Source organism: Diadema antillarum, unplaced genomic scaffold, assembly GCF_040938485.1.
Source record: "Diadema antillarum isolate AM-2024a unplaced genomic scaffold, OU_Dant_1.0 seq00000577_RagTag, whole genome shotgun sequence".
Classification (NCBI taxonomy): domain Eukaryota; kingdom Metazoa; phylum Echinodermata; class Echinoidea; order Diadematoida; family Diadematidae; genus Diadema; species Diadema antillarum.
The window spans coordinates 150,444-169,451 of NW_027271512.1; the positions used below are offsets into that span (position 1 = coordinate 150,444).

Genomic DNA, 19,008 nt, shown 5'->3' on the forward strand with positions numbered 1-19,008 from the left:
ATAAAGTTTGTGTCTTTTTGTCATCAGGAAGAAAATGATGTGCAACTTATTACCATTGAAATCCTGCATTTTATGAGAAACATTATAAATACAGAAAAAAAAGATATCATCATAATGTCACCATTGTTTTGATTACATGCAAGATGTGATAAATCATGAACTCATGGAAAAGAAACATTCAACTTTTGTCATTTCAGATTAGTGGGAAGCCTGAATCCCCCTCGCCTGAAATGAGCGTTGACACGAGTCAGTCCCCGAAGCGCACGCTTCGCTCTGCCACCAACAGCCCCCTCAAGAAGAAACTTCCACAGGTACGGTCAATTTTTTTTTTTCATTCAACATTTGATTTTATAGTCAGTTGTCACATTTTTCAAACACGTATGTTAAAGTACAGTGTAATAAATATAGTACAGCTGAATATTCTCTCTGAGTATGAATGCAAATTAATAAATTGGTCAGTGAAAGAATAATGTGGGGGGTAACTATGGAATTTGATTTTGGAAAATGATTCCGCCCCCCAAAAAAAAAAAAAAAAATACAGAAAATGTGTGTAGTATGTGTTTGCTTTTAATAGGTGAATAATACACATTCCTTTGACTTGTTTAATAGTGACATGCGTTAAATATAGTAGTATTCGTCCTGCCTTCTGAAAGAGGTAAGTCAAGTTCTCTTTTATTATGGTAGAATTTGAAAGTGTGTTTATTATTTTCGTACAAATCTTTTCATCTTGATGTGACATCGCTCTTATTGAGTGATGACAGCACATGGGTTTAACTAACTTAAATATTAGATATTCATAACTTTTGAACAACTTGTCCGATTTTCCTCAAAGTTTATTGATTTATACTACTTTGATATATTTTTGCAGTCATTTAACCCACATATGTACTTGGGGCTGATTCCCCTTTAAGTATAACTTTTTATAACTGCTTATTTCAATAATGTCAGGAAGGTATGTCCACGAGGCACCCTGGAAAAGTCAACTGTTGTAAGATTATAAGTTTATTGTGATTTTGCTCTGTTACCTTGAGAGAGGAATGATAATAAATTTCACGCTTTCACCTGACATGTATTGCTATATTTTTGTGCTGTTCCCAAGGTGTGTCAGATATGTCATCTTGTCGTACATCATCCAAAGCAGGAAATGGGTTCTTATTGTATCCATGTAGGGAAAATCATTTCTTTGTCTTTTGTGTTCATAAAAGGGAATTCCCCCCAAGTAAAACCAGAGTCCCTCCACCAATGTGCCTATTTGAAGACCTCCACTGATACTGTAAACATCCAGATTTTTGAGAGATTGATTATTCGCGCTTAGTGGCTCAGAAACATATTCATAGGTACACGTACTTGAATTGGCACTTCACGATTGCCAACCCATTCAAAGTGTGCAGAGAAAAGTGTGAAGATATTTTTGCAGGTTTTAGAATTCGTGCTAGCCAAAAGTAGTGCGAAATGTGTGAAAATTACTGCACTGCAAAAATTTGTGTATTTAGATTTTGCTGAAACATGTTTCTTTTATTCTGCATATTGCCCACAGAACAGTTAGAAAAAAATAGAACACCCCCTCCCACACACACATACACACAGAAATATTCTTGCATGTACATTTGTACAATGTAATGTTCCCTCAGTACACACAAGGCTGCAATACTGTGGTATCTTTGTTAAAAAGAGAAAGAGCCTTTGAGTTTGGACCAGTAATGTTAGATTTTGACAGAGCCATACCTTCTCCTTGACCTTAGTGAATCAATGAAAGTATTGTGCTGTACACTGCTTCTCCCCACAGAACGATACGATGAATGCGGTATTTCGATTGGCTGTAACAAAGGCTCTGCTCGATTTTTCTTGCCCTTGATGTTGTGTGGTTTTTGGGCTCTAGAGGGCGCTTGGCTAGCTTCCAAGTGTCTGCTGTGATCTTTCCCCGATCCTTCTCATTCCGCAGTGTTGACTACATGTATGTGTTCCAGAGGGTATATTCTACATTGTACTGTTCACACTTAATGCCTTTGGCTCTTGAACTGTTCCACTGTGGTGTGTGTGTGTGTGACACATGTTCAGGGGTTGCTTTTTGCTACAACTACATAAATGCCAATCCTTCTACTACAGTGACTGAATGTAAGGACTTTCACATTGACCTGGTGGACCTGTGCACACCACTCATGTTTTGTCCCAACAATATTGATATATATCATCCTCAGGAACATGTCTGGGTCTGGGCAAAGTCTGTTTGGTTCTTAGAATTTTTTTTTATGAGGTTCTTAGAATCTTGTGAGGAGTTGGTTAAGTGGATCACTGAGTAATAAGAGTAACAAGACTACCGTGGAAAAAAAAAGCAGTAAGGGCAATGGGGACAGGTTGTGTGTGGCAGGTTCTTTTCTTTCAACCCTTTTTGCCCTTTGGAGAGTTGCATGTTACAAGCATGGATGCTGATCATACCATTATTTTGCTGATTATGTTTATCTTTCAATTTATTCATAAAATGTATTATTTTAGATATTTTATTGTAATACAGATTTCTTTGGAGATGCTTATTTGTTTGTGTATTTGTCATTGAAAATTCAGAGTTACCAGAATGAACGAAATCTTCCATATGATCCCGAAAAACATACAGATGCCTTCCTAATTTAATGCTCTATTCATTCTAATTCAATAGTATAATGAAGCTTTGTTATCATGCCATAGTTTTCTTTATGTTAAAGTATGCCAATATCTTCTTCTTCTTTTTTTTTTAAAGCAATTTTACGTTTTTTTGCTTTTTTGATACACATAGTGATACCACCGAATGTACAAGTAAACTTTCCACTTGTTACATGATAGAAAGCATGCAGTACATGTATTTCCTGCAGAACATACTCTTTGTCAAGAGATTCCATTATTATTTTGTTTGTTGCGACAAAAAGTCAGAGAGAGTGTTTACATGCAGACTTTATCTGGATAGAGGCATTTGTCAAAATTTAAACACAGTTACATTTTTTACCTTTTTATTTATTTATTTTTTTAACATACATTATATAGTGATAGTACCAGATGTACAAGTAGACTAGTTCCCCTGGGTACAGAAAGCATGCAGGCATAAACAGAAAATACTTGTACACTTTATAAAAAACTGCATTATTCTACTGTATGTTGCAATCAAAAGTCAAAGAGAACATTTACATGCAGACCATGTCTGAATAGAGGCATTTGTAACAATTTAATATGTTTATTTACATCTTTATGACCATTAATGAGAGATCTCTAATGTGGGTATTTTATATTGTGCCGTTTCGCTGATATGATTCTCATTAAAGAAAATACAGTCAGTGAAAACGGTACACAGTAAGCTTTTGATAGGAAATGTCAAGGTTTGCAGTGCTTTGAATCAGCCATGCTTGAATTGAGCAGTGCAATAAACAATATTACTTTTGAAAATGCAGTCATTATTACAGCTACGCAATTCACTCTCGCTTTGCTCAAGCATTGAATGCAAAAAAAGCTATTCAGCAATATTCAGGCATATTGTGTATTATGGTGCATTTGTGTCTCCATGATGAAATACTAAACAGTTTTAAGCTAAAAGAAGTAAGTAACCCCAATGATTAAGAGTACTTCTTCCTCTCTACAGAGGTAGAATTAAAAAAATACAAATTGCAAATCAGTATTTTTTTTTAGTATTATCTGACAAATAATAGGATATTCAGCTACTGAATGAGGTCAGTATGAAGTGGTCCAATATTTCATTCCAATGACAGCTGAAAAGCCTCTTTCAGAGTGAGATATATGTGGTTAACCTGGAGTGGAGGGAAATAAAAATTGAAGCTTGCTGTATAGATGATAATTAAGTAATGGCATGAGTCCATTTTGCTTTAATGTGCATTTTTTTTTTAAAAATCCGATCTACCCAAAGATCTGTTCTGTTTTCTCAACTGTGATGTTGGACCATGTATCAGAAAACCCACAAAAGTCACCTATTTAGCAGAAGAGCTGAAAATAGGCATCATATTGGGTCAACTCACCTCATTTGGGAATTTAGTGCTTTCTAACAGAATCACATTAATTGCTGAATCTAAATTTGAATCTTTAAAGGACAAGTTTACCTCATTGAGTGAATGCAGCAAATTAGTAGCTCACATCAATAAAAGTTTGAGGAAAATCGAACAATCCATTAAAAAAATAATGAAGTTTTAAAGTTTCAGTCCTGCCATCACTGGATGAAAAGGCTGCTTTTTTTTTTTTCTTTTTGTTTGGTTCATTTTCCATCGGAGAAGATGGCTGGATAGCCCATATTCAGCTATATTACATGTAGATGGTCTTCCATGGGGTCCAGTTGGATGTGAGGTGGGACCACTTCATCGGGTCCCTACGAAAAACGTAGTCTTATGCTATGAAATTTAGTGTAGATGTAGAAATCATATCAAAGATTCGATTTCTGCTAAAAACCCAAATCAACAAAAATAATAGTAAAGATCTTTGTGCCCTGCCTAGGAGGGAATTTGCTCTTGCGACTTTTGCCTGAAACCGTTGTCGCGGGTCACATATTTTCTTTATATTATTCTACGCATGTGACATCACAATTGGCAGTAGTCTTGTCATCCAGGGATGGTGGCACTGAAACTGTAAAAATTCATAACTTTTGAACAAATTTTCCAATTTTTCTCAAACATTCACTGATGTCTTCTACGAATTGCTACACTAACTCAATCTAAACATACAATGTATACTAAGGTGAACTTCAAATTCATGAAATTCTTCCGTCGGGATGTTTTTTTCATTGCAACTGATTGACAAATTGCCCTACATTGACGTAAATACAGTAAAGTTTACGTCGATGTAGGGCAATTCGTCAATCAGATTATCACGTAGGGTGAACTTGTCCTTTAAAGGCGCATAGTCCCGGTAGTGTAGAGGGAGCTGTTGATGATACTGTCGATCACCGTTAGCATTGGTACGAAGATTACTGAAGTTGAGCTGTCATCAAGAGTAAAGTGCGTAGGTGTTGCTAAGTAACGTTGCCTTCGTTGTCATCTCTGCGCATCCCGCAGTCTGTAGTAATGCCAGGGTGCGTCCATATGTGCTTCTTATTATGACTTCACAAAAGAAGTTCCTATTTAAAAGCTGTCATCCGTCTCAGCCGAATCGTTAGCCAAGCTGTGATTGGACCACTGACTACAGTGGATCGGACTTCTTCAGACTCGGGGAAGTGGGTCACAGCGTAAGCGCTAAGGAGGAGTCGATAGCATAGGTCTCTATAGGAAACTTGCGCTGTGTGCCCGCGTACACATTTTACTAAACTACTGGGACCATGTGCCTTTAAAGCATAAAAATGTGTAGAAGTACTTTTGAAACCATTTGTTTTTCAGTCTCAAGTTGTTGTTTTCAAATTAGCTTGAAAGAGTACATGAAAAATCTACAGGAGATTTACTTGTAGGAACAGTTTTCATAGGTGTAGCTTTGATACAGAGACACTAGCATAATAGAATGTTGTTAATGAGCTTACTATTGAAGTTTCGGTTTCATGTAACACACCTGCATGTGTCATTCCTTCACAGTGCTGGTTGCCATGGAGTTTTATATCCCGTCATTGTTCTGCACACAATATAGGGTGACTCAGTGCATTTGAATAGACCCTTGACTTTGTAGCAATTCTCAGTTTACATCGCCAACGCTCAGAAAACTTCTGTGCACGCTAAAAAGTCCCGTCACAGATGCACAGTGGGAGTCTGCGGTGCCACTGTCGCTTCCTCTTGTCTTGCGTGTGTCACATTCGTCTGCTTTTCTTCCATTGCTGCTTTTTTCTTCGCTTAGAATTCAACTAAGAAAGAGTTAAGAATTTCAAAATTTTACTGTTTTGCGGTTATTAGAGTCATATGGTTCATTACTGCAAGGCATCAATGTGCTAGTCACATGATGGAAAGCGAAGAAATCTTCAACAAAAAATTACCCCTTGATAAAGACAGAACGTGACCTGGGTGCATATGCAGTCAAAACCGGGGCAAGTTTGTCCCCTGAGCTATCCCGTAATGCATCTAAAACACTGCTCTGCGCACGGCACCTAGTTATTGATGATTCCGAGAATTCTTACCTTGTTTGATTTTCTATCCTCTAGTTTGATGGGTTGGGAACATCCCAGCTTTGGTAAGAATTTGTAACAAGTCACACCTGAGAATCTCCTCTTTCAGAATATAACCGTAACTCGGGACGGAAACTCAGGAGTCTTATGTAGTGTATTTTTTGTTGGTGTGAGATAGGCATGGTATTAGGGGAATTCACACGTACACAAATTAGTGGGTTACAAAATTCGAGATTTGTAACTCGCCAGCAAACTTGAGTTCTTTGCAAGTGTGGACAAAAAAAACCCAAATTAGCACAATCAGCAGTGCGATGCTATACCCAAGAAGTCTTGCTCTTATTTCTGAATTTAATGTGCTAGTTTGCCCTGCGATGACGTGTGAATGGTAGACCAAATAAACTCAAATTCTTATATCCCATCATTCAAAGCGCACGTCACAACGGCATGTGCCCCACACCCTGTAAGGCACAAGAACAATAGATTTATCAATTAGTAAATTGGCAGTTAGCAGGCTATTTCTATGAGTGTGAACAGTTGCAAAAATACTTGAGTTTTGGAGCTTGATCACTAACCTGCCAATTTAGAGTGTGTCACTGGTTGCCAAAAAACTGGAGTCTCGCTGCACGCTCGGTAACCCGCTATTTTGTACATGTGGATGTGAATGTGGCTAAAAAGGTCTTCATTTATCAGAAAGCACTGTTTTTGTTGTCAATCCCTTGACGGTCTTGGTAATGACATCTACAGTTGTATAAGTGAAGTCAAGGATATAAATCATCCCATAAAAGGCCAATTTTAAAAGATATCAGGATATCCAGACTGGATAATGGAGGAAAGACATGTTTATCTGCTTATACGAAATACCAATTTTGTAGATTGTTCAGTGTGTCCAGTCAAATCTTGTGACCCTCACATGACTACTGTCCAAACCTCCATTGTTGCATCACATGATAGTCTCGCTTCAAGCCGTGATAGGGGTACAGCATGCAATCTGCAGCAATTTAAAATAGTATAAGGCCATGCAAACTGGTGAGTGAAAAGTCAAGACAATAGAAAAGAATTGCAACAAAAATGATGAGTGTTGCCAAATGCCTCGAGTATGATTTTCCAATTTAGCGGGAAGAATGCCATCATGATTTGTTGTGTGAGCCCTTGCTGTTGAAAACCATTTTGTCCAAATATTTGTCAAGTGACCTTTTAACCCATCCACGTACGGGCCTCTGTGTAATCTGTAATATCGTGCCTGCCTAGTAAGTTGGCCATGAACTTGGGCGCGATCTTCCCTACGGCGCGATCTACACGCGAAGAGCATTCATACGTCATCGAAAAAACTGCCTGTGTCATTCCCACTAGGCAGGAGGGATGATGCGTGTACACTCGTGCTAATATGCACTTAGTTGACTCAATACAGCACTAGTTTATGTGAATTTTATGAAAAGAAATAATAAATTGTGCAGGAATTATGAAAAAATATTGTTTCTGTGTATTTCATCGATAAATCCTCTTCATTTCAAGCCATCTGTAATCACATCTTACCCACTTGCGAATCGACGTGTCCATAATGTCCTCGAGCCCCCCCCCCCCCCCCCGAGATAGCTCTGGAACATTCCATTCAATGACGGGGTTTTTATTTTGCAACGTTATCTAATAACTCTCATGTAAGCAAGTTCTTGCTATGGCTAATCTATTTTGTAATGTATCATAATCTATCTATGCTGAGATAGCCTAATTCAAATTTGCAGAGACATAGAAAAAGATTTGTTTTACAATCGTGATACGTTCAACTACTCATTTACCCTGTGCTGAAATCCGCATGTCTGCTCCGCACATGTTATCGCTATCGCTCAAACTTCGATCGCGATGGCTTGTGTGTGTACAGGTACACAGTGCTAGTGTGACGTGTGTGGAGAAGCATGGGGCTGAAAAAATACGAACTCCACGTGGTGTAGTAGAAAACAAATCGGACGTTCGAAGTCGTACATTCAAGAGCTAAAACAGACAAATAGCGAATTCAAAGTCCACTGAAAAGGTCTTGACATTGTAATGTATGTTCCAAAATCATGTCTGGCTTAGTTTTGAGAGAATTTTCTACACGCACGAGATCAGGAATGAGATCGGTGAACTGGCTAACAACGTGTGTACTGTGAACATGTGACTGGCTTGTGCACATGGCCTAGCTAGGTGATCGTGAGAGTGCGGCAAGAACGCTAGGAATGCACCCGAGATGCGGTGTGTTGCAAATTCTTGGGGTGAAATTAGACTTCCTTCTTCAGCCTGTCTAGTATCTATATTTTTTTCAATAATTCTAATTCTTCATAAAATCACGATAAAAAGACTTCATATATTCATTTTATATTTTAGAAGCGTAATATGAAATATTTTGGGGTTTTTTTTCAGTCCAAGAAAAAAAATAGTTTGAATAAAAAAATAATAATAAATAGTCGTTCTTGACTCAAGTCTAATTTCCTGCGCCTTCTTGCAGTTACCCCGCAGTTGCCCATGGATACGATGCATAAATAATCAGCTGTTTACTGAGTCGTACTAGTGTACTCTTGTTCAAATTGAGAGGATTGTTATTTTATCGGCGGCACTTAGTTGTATAACCTCATCCAATAAAAAGACAAATTCAAACATCAAATGGTGTGACAGTTTTTGTCAGAATTCCCTATCAATTTCAACTTGTTGCCAGGATAGTTTTCAGATTTCACTTGCTTCATTATCGAAGCTGTTTGACATTTGAAAGAACTGCTCCATAAAGAAATCACCTTTCATTTGTTATTTATTTTCACAAACAAGTATTTTGGTCACTTGAATATTTCTTAGTATTATTTCAATGTCATGATATTTCATGATGGTTATGTATTCTGTCTTTACATGGCAAGATGGGATTTTTTTTTCCATCCAGGGTCAAAGAAGAAAGTGACAGGAAGGAAACCAAAAGGATAGGGAGGAAATGAAAAGGATACAATGAAACACCTGATCAGCAGGCTCTTTTTTATTACAATGGTGAATGCAGTACATCAGAATTTAAGTACAGTTCTAAATAATTTATCAGTTGAAAAATGAGCAAAGAAAATGGATTTCATCGAGTTCTAAATGAAAACTAAACTAGCATCGCCATTATGATTTAGATCTAGAACCTAGTGCTAGTACTACAGAATAGACCTGATGCAAACTTGTTGTCAAGCTTTTGGTCGAGTTTCTTCAGAGACACGAATTTTGGTAGCACAATACCCGAGTGAATAAGAAAAAGGAAAAAAAAAATATAAATACACAACTGTAATGCAGGTCTCTAGACCACTCCCGTGCACGATTGGACGAGCGAGCATCAGCCCCCGTTTCTTCAGTGTCACTCTCGTCATTGGCCTAGGCTAGGCTACTCGTGTCGTAGTTTTACTCGCCATCATCAATGTCATACATGGTTACACAAAATAAATTACATCTTGCCATCACCTCAACCACAGCAAAACCCTGAATATCACTCCCATCATAGTCACTCTCAGCTCACAAGACATATCAGCAAACGATACAGACATCGCAGACCTAGCTAACTAGCTCTAAACGGGGTCCCTCTAAACATAGTTGTAACTAGATCTACGCCACGTTAGACATTAGTTGTACACAAAAATGAAACGGAGGTGAAAAACTAGTAATGAATACACGAAGATCATCAACGATGGCATATTACCGTAGAAAAAAATACACAGAACATCTTGCACCAAAAAAAAAATCGAGGTAAAAAACTACGATGAGAAAAACTAGGGTGAAAACACGATGCTTGGAAGACGAACGATGAAGACACTACGGCAAAAATGCTTACACGGAAAAGTAACGAGTGGGTGCCACACAAACTACATGTTTTCGCACATACGTAGATAAGCTACATCGTGTTCAATCAAAAAACTCAACAAACACTAGGACAAAAACTCACCTCTAAATTGTTGCAAACGAGATAATCACTTAGAAAAAATGAACAAAACACTCTCAGAAGTACGATTGTACTCTGAGAATGAAATATATAGAATGATACGAAAGCAAAAGAGAGAAAAGAGAGAGAGAAATGGACGGGAAACCTAGAGAAGTTACCCACACTCACTAACGTAAATGGAATTCAACACACACACCCCCGTGCCCCAGCATAGCAGTACACGTACACATTGTACACACACAAGGAGATATCGTCAAGCACTCTATGAGGAGATCGATATCACGATACCGCGCGTAAGAAATCACTGCAGTTGCTGGGGCAACAAAGATACATGCGCGCTGTAAACATGAATATTGATTAGTTTCTCAGCAGGCTCGAACCCCTGGCAGGTGTTTTGGCCAATAAGAGACATTCTAAAATATGTTTCTTTGCATAAATTATTTTTCTGAGTCCCAGTAAGGATCTCTGTGATTGGCTAAAATTATTCTACAGCTCCTGGCCAAGCCTGAGGTCCTAGGACGCCCTCTTTTGGTCATAAATAATAAAAACCACGTTTTTTGTGGGAGCTGACGGGGATGGGTTAATGGGGATGCCCCTGTCGCACTTTGGTGGATAAGGCAAATGCATGAGAAATGAATGTCAATTTTTGGCATCTGTTAATATCCGTTAAAATGCATTTCATGTCCTTTGTACTCTCGGGATGGACGTCTGTCTTGTGGTGATTTCCGTCAGAGCGGCATTCACAAAGTGCATTCACAAAGTTTTGTCTCGCCAAAAACAGATAGCGCGAGCTGACCTTTGTCAAATTCATTTCTCATGAGTTTGTGCACGTTCCACTGTCCTGTACACAATTGCCACAGGTGCCTTGTTTGTTCTTTTGTTCGGCCCGTAGACTGTGCATATACACTCCTCTAAAGCGGAAATTTTACACTTTGTCCACCAGATTGATGATTTGAACAATGGATGAGCAAAATATCGCCCGTTTCTTGTGCGGTAGGCCTATCCAGCAAAGTGTGACGGGCTTTAGATTCGATTATGATTTTAGTCCTGCAAATACTCGTGAAATGTGCAATAATCTGGGAAGGATAAGTGTAATGCATTCTGTGTCAGTTCCGAATTACCGCTCAAGTATGTACCTGTGGTATTTCACTCTTGAGAATGGTGCTTACAAGTTTCCGTGGTAATTAAAGGACAAATTCACGTTCATATGTGGATTGAGTGAATGCAGCAATGTTATTGGAACACATCAGTGAAACTTTGGGGGAAAATCGGACAATCCGTTCAAAAGTTATGAATTTTTAAAGTACTGTAAAAGTGGAAATTTTCGCGGTGTTGAAATTTTCGCGCGTTTCGCGCAACCAGAAACTAGCGCGAAAATAAAAGCACGCAAATATTTTTGCTTGCCATATGTTCCAGTAGTTGACGTTTTGATTCTGCGGAATTAAAAACACGCGAAACTCTTCTAACCCCGCCGAGCGCGAAAAATTAGTCGCGCGAAAATATCCACTTTTACAGTATCTGAACAGTCACTGCTGGTTGAGAAGACTACTAGAGTGTATGATGTCACATGCGTACAACGATACAAGGAAAATATAAAGAGAATTTAACAAAATTTTACTTTTTGAAAGAAGTGCACATTTCCTCGACTCTTCGTTGACGTATGTTAAGGGTAATATTATTCCCTTGCCTTCTGAAAGAGGGAAGTCAAGTGTTCTTTTATTATGCAAGAAAAGTGAAAATATCTTGAATTGTCCCTATATTTTCTTTATATCGTTGTACTCATGTGACATCACAAGCTGTAATAGTCTTCTCATCCAGCAGTGACTAAGCAGAAACTTCAAAAATTCATAACTTTTAAACGGATTGTCTGATTTTCCTCAAACTCTTGCTGATGGGTTCTATTAATATTGCTGCATTCACTCAATCCACATGTCTACGAAGGTGAACTTGTCCTTTAATACCACGTATGGTAATTCAAACGGGAATGCTCCTTCTGATAGATTGTAATTAAGAACTAAGTAAAATGTGTCAACACTGAACATATTCATGTAATTTGTTCCTAAAACAGAAGCTTCGTATAAGGGAAAAGGCTGATAATCTGTAAAATTACTCTGCAGCCATGCTGCATCCTTCAGCAGTGTGCACTTCTCATTCTGTTGGATTTGGTGTTCCACAATAGTTGTGAAACATACTTAAAAGAATTTGGCGCATGAATCGCTGAACTGTTCCTTTTAGAAAGATTCTGCAGCAAACTTTGGAACTTGATTTATTACACACAGTTTGTAATCCTCCTCTCCCAGTTTGATTGAACAACATGTCACCATCTGGAGTTTCTTTGTACACTATAGTACATGCATAAGCTGCCATATACTTCTTTCAACTTTACTCTGTAAAGTTGTACGGTGGAAACTTCAACAGATGTTCAGACCTACTATATTGAGTTTGGTGAAATTGTTTGCAATCTTTGTGTAGACAAGTTTTGTCCCTCGCTCTCTCTCTCTCTCGCACTCTCCTGCTATGCAAAGTTTGATGAAATCCGCAACACCTGTCTACTAATATATTTTTGTTGTTTTTGTGCGCTGTTAAAGGTCTGTTACCATGACTGTTTGGGAGTATCATTTGTGCTCAAGTTTGTTTTTGCTGAGCCAAAATGTTTCCATAAATGGTTATTAGGGAAGAACAGTACCGGTATTTCTTTTTCTTTTCTTCTATTGCTGGTTTTAAGAAGGGATAAGAAATGAAGAAAATAGAGTTTTTGTAGTTAATATTCTCACATGAACAATTCATACCTTCTTGTGACTCAGATCAGTCACCTTGCATGATTATGCAATGCAAAAGTTTATATGGTCAGGTGGCAGAGTAGAAGTCATACCTGCTCATTGCTGTGAACTGGGGTCATAAAAGTCAAACATCTTTTGTTCACAAAATTTGAAGTAAAAGATAAGCAAAAGTTTGTAAAAGTTTTTTGAGAAAGTTTAAATGAAGGTTATCTGTATCAAAAGAAAGGTAAAGTACAACAGGCATAAAAGTGAATACAAGTGAGTCATCAGAAATAACATCCTGTTTGAATGCCAACAAGGATTACTTACTTGATCACATGACAGTAAAGATGTTGTATGTGATATTGCATTGTTTTGTGTGCATTTGATTTGTAGCAGAATAAACATGATCTGTCTTTTAAGAATATGTGATTAAATAATATCCCCAAATCAATTTTTAAGTAGAATGATATGGAATCCGGTGGGTCTTTCATCTATTAGTGTGAAGATTGTTTGAGTTGAAAAATTGAGCAAGTGAGGAAATAAGAGTGACGTCACAGCCACTTACCTGTAGCATAGACAATGTGTTCAAGGCCTGTGCACCAGTATGAGCTGCAAACATCCTTGCAAATAACTGACCTGCCCATGGCTGCCCCTGTAAGTCTGCTTTTAATATGTGTGTGTGTGTGTGTGTGTGTGTGTGTGTGTGTGTGTGTGTGTGTGTGTGTGTGCATGCATGCATCGATGCAGTGTGTCATAGTGTGTGAATGAAGATGTAAGATGTAATGCCATCCTAAACTCATTGTGGTGATAAAAGATATATAAAATTGTACCAACACAGAGATTATTTAATGACTAGCTTTTTTTGTTTATTCTTCTTATAATTTTTTAAGTGTTACCATTTATGTCAGCTGAGTTTGATTGACAAAGCAAATTATCAGTATCTAAGAAATCAAATAGTTATGCAAAACAAGTGAATCATATCTTTTTTGATAATATAGAGCTGCATCTACAGAAAGTTATTATTATTATTATTATCATTATCATCATCATTAATTCAGTTGTCATCATTTGCTGCTGTAATACAGGTATCCTCTTATCATTAAGGAAGCATTCTTGTGGGAAACTTTCTTGTACTCCAAAGTCTTTTTTTCAAAACACTTAACTCTTTGCAGGCTTTTAGTTCCAATTGGCACTGAAAACTCCATGGAGCTGTACACCCTGTCCAAAGTCCCTGGCACATACAGGATTTAATTTCCTTCCTACCAAGTAACGCAGCAGTTGGTAGAATTGATTTTAGTTGTGAATGTGGAGTGTGCCTTTAATCAACACGCAAACGACCCGAGTTCTATAGGACTTGAAACAAGTTTACACTGCAGTTGGCGATTGGCATGCTAGGTGTGACAGGTTTTGTGGAACAGCTTTGACGTCTAGTATGGTATTGCCTCCTTATATGTAATGTTTCGATGGTAAGCTGGATTGTTACTTTTACTTTGCAATTTAATCTGTGGATAAGTACATTGTACCAATCCTTTGTGGCAGCACGCTTACAGCTTGTTACGCTTCCATTATACTTCATACCTACATGAAGTAAAATGTGATTTAGTTTGGTTCTCTGTGTAAATTTTAGATAATGAGATGAGTTATAGATTACCACACACATGTTTAAATCTTCTAAGATTTTATGCATAATTTTGCATTCCTCCTTGCTTTTTCCTTTATATGATATCTTCTTTGTGAACTGTGCTAGGGCATTATTACTTTGTAACTTTGCTTGTCATTCTCAATTATTTTGTTGTTTGCTAAGAAACTAAGTTCATCAAATAGGTAGACTCTGTAGTCAAGCCTGAAGTAGAACTAAGACTTTGATAAGAATTTAAAAATTCGTATTTGTAAATGTGTGTGTGTGTGTGTGTGTGTGTGTGTGTGTATCAGATAAAAAGAATAAGAGAGAGAGAGAGAGAGAGAGAAGCTGTGGTAAACAGATTCAAACTTTAACCCATTGAGGAGGAGTCCCGAGTGCATACATGTACTCGGGCAGGTGTCTATGGGAAATGTGTGTTGTAGCAAAATCAGTCCGTCCTCAGCGGGTAAGATGAGGAAACTCATGAGGCCCTCAGGAAAAGCATATAGCTGTATTGACTGAAGAGTCTTTCTGAATGAATATGGTTAGAACATTATCATCAAAAAAAATCAAAGGAGATGTTTATCATAGCTCTATTATTATCTTTTTTTTCTTGATATATTTTCCATGATAGCTCTTAGCTGCAATCTTGTACAGCACCTAATTAGAATGTAGCTATCCATTTGGTCAATTGCCCATCAGGTGATATTTAGTTAAAAGTTCCATCGCACGCTCTGACTGTCAGCCATGCAATTTTGTTTGAGCAAAAATGGATAGCGCGTGGCAGACGTTACTCATTTCCATTGACTCCCGTGTGAAACTCACGAGTAACTCGAAATTTTTGTTCCATCGCGTGGCTCTGATGTCACAATAAACAAACATTTGCTGCGCGCACTCAACAATTACAAGCGCGCTTACAAGCGCCTACTTTTGTCACTCATTTTTGTAAACAACTCCGCAACCGATCGGCTTCGTGTACTACGTACGTACGGTGTTGTATATATGGTCTTTACTTGTGCAGAGGAACAAGATTTTGCACTCGGTGAAAGATGAGGAGCACTATTCAACTTGGCTTCGCCTCGTTGAATAGAGCGCCTCTATCTTTCACCTCATGCAAAATCTTGTACCATCACACTCGTGACCATTCACTGTTTGTATACTATCGGTGAAACTGGGACTAAGAAAAATAAGTGCTGTTCTTACTTGCTTGATCCTGAACTGTGTTGAGGGTCAGCCAATATCTTGAAAGCCAATGCTGAGATCAGAAAGCTTAAAGAAGAAATCCACTCCAGAATTTTGTAAAGTTCATAAGAAAGAAGAAAAGATTCCCCCAAAACAATTAAAAAAATGATCAAAATCCGAAAAAAAAAATAAGGAAGTAATGTTATGATATTCTGATATTTCACAATTTTTCGGAAAACACTTTGTGACCAGTCATTACGAATATTCAAATCGGCAAGTTGATGATGTCATGCCATCACAATTTCTTTTTCTGTTCATAAATGTATACAGAAATGACAAAAATCTCATTTCAAGTGTATGAATGTAGAACTTGCTTAAAACCACCCAATTTAAATACTTAAGAACAAATCTTAACTGTGATATTGTGAGGGCATAACATCATCAACTCGCTCATTTGAATATTCTAAAGACTGGTCAAGAAATGTTTTCTGAAAAAAATGTGAAATGTCAAAATGTCATATCTTCCTTATTTCTCAGTCGATTTTTGTCATTTTTGCAACATTCTGTAGGGATTTTTTTTTAAAACTGCAGTTCTTGCAAAGTTCATTTATTTAGGGTGAATTTCCTCTTTATTAAAAGACCTGGTAGCATGGGGAAACATGGCTTGTCCAATTAAATTGGTCTTCATTCGCTGCCCACCTGGGTACATTTGTAAACCATGAATAGCGCCGTCAGCTGTGTCAGCGAATATGTGCATCGAAGCACACACTTACCGGTAATTGTTATCTCCAGTCAAGATTTTTTGGCTGTGTACGTGCTTACATAGAGAGATCGGTGCATAAAGCTGTACACAGTTTGTTACGGGGATTCTCAAATATATCTGAATTGAACCCACCTTCCCATTCCATGAATCCCCATGCAAAGGGGGAGGGGCTTTGCCTATGCGATGGGTGGCCCCAAGGCCAAATTTCGCCTGTAAAAAGAGAAGTTAAAGATATAAGCGTTTATTACCGTGTTATAAAGAAGGGTGTCACCCTCTGAGAATTCATTGTTACATTGTGTAAAGGATATGCCAGCATATTTAAAAGAATAAAATTATAAATTGTACAGGTGCACCAAGAATACTTTTCAACAGCAGAGTTGCATAATTTTAACAAATTATTACAACAGCTTGAGGCAATCACACACAAACATAGTTTGTGAGTAGCAATCAACAGTATTAGACAGTATAAACTCAATGGCCCGAATTCACGAAGGTGGTACAAATGAAACCATGGTTTAAACCATGGACAAAAACCATGGAGCGCCAAGTGTTGCAGGGGATATTTCGTTACGAAATCAGTCATTTCTTCGATGAAATGATTATTTTGTAAGGAAATTACAATATTTTGTAACTGAATGAACATTTCGTCCACGAAATGATGATTTCGTTAACAAAACGGTCATTTTGTCGACGAAATAACCAATTTCGTAACGAAATATTCCGTGCGACACTTGGTACTCCATGGTTTTTATGCCTCCGCCACGAAGTGGTGCCGGAGGCATTATGTTTTTTGTCCATGGTTTAAACCATGGTTTCATTTGTACCACCTTCGTGAATTCGGGCCAATGGGTTTAGGTAATGTAAGAGATTGCGATTGCAAAACTGCTCTATTTTGTAAGGCTCTCTGCAATAATTCTTGATTGTTATACAGCCTTCTAGGCAGCAGCTAAACAGCTACCAATTCTCCCTATCGCATAGCCGATATCAAGCAATATCACCTCGCGATACCAATGTCTGATGGATTGCTTTTGGGACGTATTATACTTCCGGTTTTGCGGTTCTGGAAAAATCGTACCAAAGATCCTATGTAGTGTAGGATCTTTGATTGTACATTCCTGTCTGGAAATGTCTCGAACAAATACGCGAGTTTGACTTCAGGTCGAAGTGATCTTTCCTGGGAAGCAGATTTTTCCGTGCTCTCTGCTGAACTTTGTCTGTTAGGAACTTCACCCACGTCATGTCCTTCATCTATGGATATTTTACGTAATTTCGTCGTTTGGCATCATCGGCCCAGCATTGGGCTGCTTCGCAGAAGAATCCCATTTATGTAAAGTTACAGATTAGAAAATAACTGTATTATTTGGGAGATTGTAAGACAGAATTTGATACCAGCTATGAATGCTAGCTTGTACTTCAGCGTTCAATGTGCATAAAAGCATACTTGTACACATCACGGGTTCATAACCGGAAGTTTATATTCCAAGAATTAAAGGTAGAAAAATTAGAGCGCCACACGCGTTCAGATTCAGAGTTGTGATAGGGAGAATTAAACGTGAACCTTATCTATTGCCATGGTAATTCTTCAGATTGTTAAGCCCAGAGGTCAGGGTGATATGACTACTATCCCCTCATGTTGTCACTATTCAATTAATGTGAAGTATTCACTTGTTGCGCAGCCCAGTCTCCTGATGTGAACAACGCCAGTGTAACTAACCTGATAGTGATACTGTAAAACGTGAAATATTCGCGGCATGAAATTTTTGCGAATTGGAGCCGACGGTCTTTATCGTTGCATGAAATTTTCGCGAATTGCCACTGGTGGTCAATGCATATAGTGTAGACAAGAACTTTCGCCTGCATTGAAATTTTGCGAATTAGCTACAAACAGCGCTGTTTCAGCAGGACAGTCAGCTAGGATTCGTATCTGTGGTCTTTACAGACTAAAGGAAGTGACATACTATTGCTACTTATGTTACTGTGGGAATACATTGCAAATGGTGCGCGATCACAAACTCATGCTTGTGGAGTTTGAATTATTCATGAAATATAAAATAATTCATGTGGACCATGAAACCATAGACTTCTTTGTATTAAATTACTAAGGTTGAACTGTAATGAATAAAAGAATAAATAAGGAAGTATTATGTGAAATTTGCTTCAAATTTGCAAAATGAAATCATTCATGTTGTCTTTTTATCTGCAGATGGCAGAACGACCAAAGGAAGCGAGATCACCAGTCAAGACTTTGTCAGCAGTGAGAACTTTGCTATCAGGTATTTGGTCTTGTCTAGTGGGTTTCTGGTTATAACTGTGGGCAGAGGTAACTCCAAAATAGTAGGCCTACCATTCACTGAGAAGTGCGACCTTTTGAAGTGAACTGTACTGTTGGAGGGACTGAGGTCCATATTTCTATCAAGAAACTAGAAATTAAGCAAGTATTAAGTTTACCGTATTACAGTGAACTCCCATTCTGGTGAAGTCTTTGGAACTGGCAGTTTTCTTTCATTATATCAAAATTTCATTGTAGCCAAACAAATTTGAAGGTATAAAAAGATCTATATATAAAGTAAGTTTTGGTTTTGATTCATTTATGAGGTAAACACTGGCGTGTGCACGCACTGATTAGCACAGGTAAGAAGAGCTTATGGATGGTTTTTACTGATGTAGATTATATTGAAAGTCTGTTGACCCAGTGTCAGTCACAAC

At 37.9% G+C, this 19,008-nt stretch overlaps 1 protein-coding gene across 1 annotated transcript in view; it reads left to right on the forward strand.

Moving 5' to 3' along the window:
• The first annotated feature begins 224 nt into the window (after positions 1-224).
• LOC139735421 (uncharacterized) overlaps positions 225-19,008 on the forward strand; it is a 139,467-nt gene continuing 120,683 nt past the window's right edge. The window contains exons 1-2 of the mRNA XM_071646174.1: positions 225-311; positions 18,506-18,575. Of these exons, the coding sequence (XP_071502275.1) occupies positions 231-311; positions 18,506-18,575 (151 nt within the window). The 5' untranslated portion in view covers positions 225-230. The remainder of the gene's footprint in view (positions 312-18,505; positions 18,576-19,008) is intronic.